Genomic DNA, 7,269 nt, shown 5'->3' on the forward strand with positions numbered 1-7,269 from the left:
TACCTGATTAATTCTATCTCTATGAACATAAACATAAATTACGCGAAATTGCATAATTTCGTTTAATCATACTCGGCGTTTTGCAGTTATGCGGTTCTCGTACTTCACGAAAACATGACAGTAATTTAGTGGACTATCGTATGTCCATTAAGCTCGGCTACAGAGCGAAAACTAATATATATTCAACATAACATATTTTTAAAAGATCATACATTAATAAGTCCATTTCGGTTGGAATATTGTCGACATATTTATTGTTTTGAAAACAAAAATGCTTCGAACACTAATACTATATCAAAGGGCTACCACACGATACTCTCGTTCAGATTCTGCTCGATCGAGTTGCTTCCCTTGATATGATACAGTCCGCCTTTGTCTTGGATCCGATACGAGGCCAGTTTGATCAAGTTCTGCTCCTGCTCCGTTACCATTCGCTTAATCCTGTCAGTGGTCTCTTTGAACACAAACTCGTCCGCCTGCTCTTGCAGACGTATTTTATGGTCTATTTCGATGACGTTTTTTCCGTGTAGGGACTCCAGCGGGGCTGTATTCTTGGCGATGATTTTACCAACCTCTGCCAAGACGGCCTTCGGATTGTGTGTAGCCTCGTCGTCGGAAAGCAGTCTTAACGTGGGAAAGTGTTCGCTTTGTCGTAATTCCTTGTATGTGCATGGGACGCAAATGCAACAGGAGTTTACGACACTGTGGAAAGAGGTTACGACGTCACCTTGACAGAGTCTGAAACATGGGTTTAAGAATGTATCAAACGAAATGCATACACGTACATATTAACAGACTATTAAGAACAAACCAATATAACCTTATGGGTCTTTTTATGAAAACGTATGCTAGTATGATGCACGTAAATGCCCATAGTAAGGCTGTTTTGTAGTCTGGCGGTCAATCGGTGTAGGTCTAGATATGTCGGTCATTCAGTCAATCGCCCCTTCGGTCATATAGACAGCAGTCAAGGATAACTGAATGCGAACGGCACTTAGAATAAGAAATATAAGTTTTAAAATAAATCATTAAGTGTGAAAGCCCGTTTGACAGCTGAAATACCCAACACATATTCACACAAATATATCCAATATTATTACAGTCTTTTCCCCAATATTTACCACAGGTGGTTAGCGTGTGGCTATGATATTAATTAGTGAAAACATCATTTTGAATGATAAATAATCATATTATAACGAAAAATTAACTTTTCTGAAAAAAAATATTTCACTATCAAATATATATATAACAAGGTATGCAACTCAAAATCACCCCATAACGGGGTGCATCGCTTTGAACAGCCATATCTTCATCAATTGTGCAGCGATTTTCACGATCTCGGTCTTATTCAACGCAGAAATGAATTTCCTTTCTGGAAATGTATATGTCTTGCAATATTTTTACAAATGCTGGGTCAACTTTTAAGAAATAACACGATACACAACACGCATGACCCATTTGACAGTGATCATGCTGTCTTTAAGACTGAAATCTTCACGGAGTAAAGGGCAACTTCCCTACAAAGCTCATGTAGTTCGATACCATAATTCAATAAAACGTATGAAAAAACATTATTACCGTTCTTGTCGTTACATTCTGCATCAAGACTAACTGTCCAGCGCCGTTTGAAACCTTTGTTTACATACATTTCAACTAACTGACATTTTAAACATACGAGTGATTTCATTGGTCCAGTGCGGAGGTGTGTCTTTACAACTGGAGATTTCATTCATAAAGAATACATGATCACTGTCAACTGGGTCATGCGTGTTGTGTATCGTGTTATTTCTTAAAAGTTGACCCAGCATTTGTAAAAATATTGCAAGACATATACATTTCCAGAAAGGAAATTCATTTCTGCGTTGAATAAGACCGAGATCGTGAAAATCGCTGCACAATTGATGAAGATATGGCTGTTCAAAGCGATGCACCCCGTTATGGGGTGATTTTGAGTTGCATACCTTGTTATATATATATTTGATAGTGAAATATTTTTTTTTCAGAAAAGTTAATTTTTCGTTATAATATGATTATTTATCATTCAAAATGATGTTTTCACTAATTAATATCATAGCCACACGCTAACCACCTGTGATATTTACTTAACATGTATGTGTTATTTCTATTCGTTTAAACAGAGGATATTAACATAGAGATGTGAAAAGGCAGTCAACGAAAAGAATTATTTAATTAAAACAAAAAAACAGGATACATAAAATAGGGGGATATTTGATTGAAAACCATATCACAGAACAAATGTATGAAAAACGGTTCTATGCTTAAATGAAGAAACATCCTCCTAGAACAGTCATTAAACTTTAAACGCGAGTATTCCGCCGACACAACGTGCCCCATAAATTGCAAGCACATTATTTGACCATATACGTGCATCCGTACATTATTTTCAAATGTGTGTTTCAAAGATTTACCACAGGTTATATCAATAAATATGCTTTCATGTTTTCGTCTTGGTATCAAGGTCATTGTCTCTTATTGAGGTTATTTCGCAACGCCACTTGAGGGTCGCAAACGTATAGTGTCAGAACACAATGGACGCTATTACACATACAACAAATAAACTAACTTAATTAACTTACATTTATATCATGTTATCTGAATAATCTTAATTGAAATAAGGATTCATTACATTTCAAGGGAAAGTCGTCGCCCCCACTGTATTATCCCATTACGTAATACAGGCTGTATATGAACGAAGTAATCATAATGTAAAGATGATGGATATTATGAACACTATTATACTGCTTCTTCATTTTGATTTAAGTAATAACTATTTATTATATAATAATACGGGGTTCCTATTTATTATTGTTTATCGATATCCGAAGCTGATCGGGTAACCTAGTATTATGGGTGCTACTGATAACTGTGGCCCATGTTTTCAGTGTTTAATTGTTGACGAAATGGCATGACGTTGCATACAAGTAGTTTTATTTCCTAAAAAGGTAACACTTTTTTATTTCGCTTTGATCTCTGTACAAAAAGGTCTTATATTTCATTTGTGTTTTACAGGTGGACCGTTTGGCGTTAAAATAAAACCTGCATAATGATCAAACACGCAATATGTAAAATAGTTTGTAGCTTAGCACTCAGTATGTTAATTCACATTATCGTCCCAGGAGGGAATATCATCTTACAGCGAGAATGTTAGTGTTATCGTGATTAGAACTTTAATAGGGGAATCAAATAAGTCGTGTTCTGAGAAAACTGGGCTTAATGCATGTGCGTAAAGTGTCGTCCCAGATTAGCCTGTGCAATCCTCACCGGCTAATCAGGGATGACACTTTCCGCCTAAACTTGATTTTCGGTAAGGAGGGACTTCCTTGAAACTAAAAATACCATAAAACGAAAATTTCCGTCCCTGATTAGCCTGTGCGAACTGCACATGCTAGTCTGGGACGACACTTTACGCACATGAATTATGCCCGGTTTTCTCAGAACGCAACTCAAATAAATAAGAAGCATTCCGGAATTCAAATAAAGTAGCATGGTACGATGCTTATTGTAATAAAGCGAATTTACAGGAACAAAAACAATGTCGTCTCTAAATTTGGTATGGTGTTGTACCCTCTTTTACAAGTGTATGATTTTTTTATCCTGCTTTTGCAGCTGGAAATTCACATTCGCTTTTTTCATATATGCCTTACATATATTCACACCAAAATGAACATCATAATAACACAAAGAAACAATATAATTATAAAATCTTAGTAAAAGTGGTATCGTTTCCTGGGAAGAACTAGTACTTTGTGTCTTTGGGGGAGATCGAAAGAAAGCTCCAACATCTTGGATCGAACCCGTGACCTACCGGTCGCTAGACGTACATGCAAATGATAAAGTTAGTTAGGACTCTATTTTTAATTGATGACCTGGGTACCATATCTGCAAAGTTCGGAAAGCTGTATTAACCATAGCACATTCTTGATAAGAGATTTCATACTTCTTTCACTTTATTATGAATAAATAGGTAAACAATATCGCCAAGTACACATGCAGTTCCGTAGAAAATTTTTCCCTAACACGTGATACGACGCGAATATTAACGTACAATGGTAACTTTAATTTGTTTGCCAATCAGACTATTTTATATTTGAGGCTTACAAATTCGGTTTATGCATTAAATATGAACGTATTTATTGTCCTTTATTTGGTGTTAATATATAACAATGCCACATTAACGGCATTAAACATGCCTTGCAAAGATGCATAACTACAGTCGTATATCGCTATTTAATAATGTAAAAACGTTATGACTTTGCCGTTTCAAAACGTTAGTTGCATCAACAATGACGAGTTATTTATTCAGATTTATATATAATTATATGTGCGCTATTTGATATAGAATATTACTAGTTTTACAATAATATACTTAGTATGCGTTTTGAAACGACGTGCAAATTAAGCGTTATTAAAATGATCAAAATGAGACGTTATGAACAGATAGGCATACCGGTAGTGCTTTTATGACGTTATTAATGACGTGTTGAAATTTATATCATCGGGCAATCACGCACAGTATAACAAGAAAAGAAACGATGACGATAAACAGGTTTGATGGAGTTCACACCTTGTTTTCATATGTCATTGAATCTAATTCTGTGTCGTTAATGGATGGCGATGCATTCATGTGCATCAATGTGAAAATCCGTTCATGCTTTATAGCGTCGTTAGACCTCATAAACGTTTTTTTAATTAATGGCCTGAACATCGCTCATACGCGTGTATGCTGTATTAAATTTAATTTTGTATCGTTGTTGTTATCGAAATCCGACTGTCACGTTCCGATGAATTTGTTTTACAGGTTTTTTTGTTATCTGTGCATTAAGTGTGTAAGGACATGGTAACAGTTATGTCCCCCATTCAACTAACGAATGAAACCACATGCGTGTTTCTGTGTTTGCATAACTTGCGCACATTCATTGCATTACCAAACCGATGTGTCAGTTGGACATGTTAGAAAAATTGAAATTTGACCGAGCTATGCATGGAAAATATTAGTCAAAATTCCGACATACAAACCAGCAAACACGCAGACACACGCACTCACAGGCAATTTTACTTTTAAACACCGAAGATATACACATTAATAGAGAAAAAAGGGAGACAGATTTTCAATCAGCCAATGCAGCATAGAAAAACAGAAAAAAAGACAGACATACAAAGAGACAAAAAGCTAGCATAATATACACAGACATATGACGGGTACAGTCTCGAAGCAAGTGGAAATAGAAAAATAACGACGACGTATTATACCTGTAAAAATGCGTCGGTGGCAGTTTGGGTCGATTATGCGTCACCTGCAGTTGATTGAACTCCTGTAGCACCTGCAGAGTTCCGTGGTTTTCATGACACAAGTGGCACCCGCAGTTCGTAAATGTCATAGCCAAACTCCGACTTTGCACCGACTCACTGTGCAGCCGTCGAATGGAGTACTTCAAACCGTTAAATTTCTTAGTCATTGAATCAAAGTTAGACAGAAGCGTAATATTGTCCACGTCATCCACGTTGTAACCCAGCGAGTCACCAGGATCGGCGGTGTACATTCGGGGCGCCTCTTTGCCGCATATAGGACAACACAGCTTCTCATTGAGGGACGGCGTCATGTGTTTGCGTATACAGCTGTGGCATAGCACGTGACCGCAAGGGAACGTGTCGGGGGCCTTGCCGATTGCAACGTCCCTGTAATACTCCTTGTCACTGACTCGTCGTATTTTCCTTTCGCCATACTGGCTGCGACTGACTGCATAAACTGGTTTCAAGCCGTTTGGGGGTTCCGTAGAATGAAACACGTCCTCGTGAATACCGTTTAACTTTATTCCATTAGCCATGACGTGTGTTAAACGTTGTTATGAGAAAATTGCCAAGGCCTCATTTGCTTGCAAATTCCCTGTGTACGATATATACAAATGTTGCGTTATAAATAACATCCAAATTTTGCCTTTGCAATTTGTAAAACTAGCACACCACTTATGCCGAACAGAAGATTATAGTTTATTCCGATATTTTCGTTTTGCGACGAATTGATTATTGAAATCCAGTCATTAACCTTGCGACAATAACACAAAATCCTCTTTCCATATACCAGCACGCACAATACTTTTATCACAAATTAAATTAAACGGTACGTTAGCTAAATACGCGCAAGTTCGTGTACATGAATCAATAAACTAAATTCAAAACCGGTCGTGGTAAATCATTTTGCCTTGTTTGAACTTTCGAAGCGCCGTCCATAGAAAAGTCTCTATATTACACTAACATAATAATGGAGAATAATGTGGGCGTTTCACATCGATGCACGTTTCATTAACGTTTCATATCTGAAAAAGAGAAAGTAAAAACGTTGTAAAGTTTATTACACCATTATAACCACAGGTGGAAGTAACGTACCCAGGATAGTATTTTTCATATATATATTTTTTAGGACCCAATATATTCAAATAAATATATAAAATCATGTTTAATAAGAAAAAAATTGACAAAGAGCCATGAACAAAAATCCCCACCCTCTGATATTGGAATCATAACAAGGTCATTAACTAGACTTTATTATAGACCTGTCTTCGCGGGCCGAAAAAATGTCAAAAATAGCTTAAATCCAAAGCATCCCTTGATCCTACTATGGGCAATTGGACAACCTTTCAAAAAAAGTTAACTTCAAAAATATCTGTCCAGCCGTTAACTCACAGTCGGTCGAAAACCGAGCAATATTTCGAGTCCGTTTGTCAACACGAATAAATCTTCTACAGACTTTCAAACAATATTTTTTAGTTTTTGCCCCTTAATCGATAGCTCCCGTCGTATTCCTTTGAAAAAACGAAGCGTGTCAAATAATGCATGCATATGCAACCACTTACCCCTAAAAACTTATTCCAATACAATCAGAATGATAAGTAATTTCCATTTATTCACATTTTTTAAAACATCGTTGTTGTTGTTGATTGGATATTTATGTGCCTGGCTCTGTCAGTGTAATTCACTGCTAAGCCGGGTTCAAGAGCGATGGCTACTTTCGTTTTCAAGTAAATCAAATTTGGAGTTAAAACAGTTGTTGCAAAGAAAATATAACATTTTGGAATTAGTTTTTAGAGGTAAGTGGTTGCATATGCATGCATTATTTGACACGCTTCGTTGTTTCAAAGTAATAGGACGCGAGCTATCGATTAAGGGGCAAAAACTCAAAAATATTGTTTGAAAGTCTGTAGAAGATTTATTCGGGTTGACAAACGGACTCGAAATATTGCTCGGTTTTTG

The 7,269-nt window shown here is 36.6% G+C and overlaps 1 protein-coding gene across 3 annotated transcripts in view; it reads right to left on the reverse strand.

The window, feature by feature from the left end:
* Window positions 1–237: 237 nt before the first annotated feature.
* The window catches only part of LOC127854021 (uncharacterized), a 30,562-nt gene continuing 23,530 nt past the window's right edge, over window positions 238–7,269 (reverse strand). For all 3 annotated transcript variants that reach the window (XM_052388933.1, XM_052388932.1, XM_052388934.1), the window contains exons 2-3: window positions 5,272–6,335; window positions 238–738 (exon numbers count right to left, since the gene is read on the reverse strand). In XM_052388933.1, the coding sequence (XP_052244893.1) occupies window positions 303–738; window positions 5,272–5,846 (1,011 nt within the window). In that variant the 5' untranslated portion in view covers window positions 5,847–6,335 and the 3' untranslated portion in view covers window positions 238–302. The remainder of the gene's footprint in view (window positions 739–5,271; window positions 6,336–7,269) is intronic.

This window comes from Dreissena polymorpha, chromosome 12, assembly GCF_020536995.1.
Source record: "Dreissena polymorpha isolate Duluth1 chromosome 12, UMN_Dpol_1.0, whole genome shotgun sequence".
Taxonomy (NCBI): domain Eukaryota; kingdom Metazoa; phylum Mollusca; class Bivalvia; order Myida; family Dreissenidae; genus Dreissena; species Dreissena polymorpha.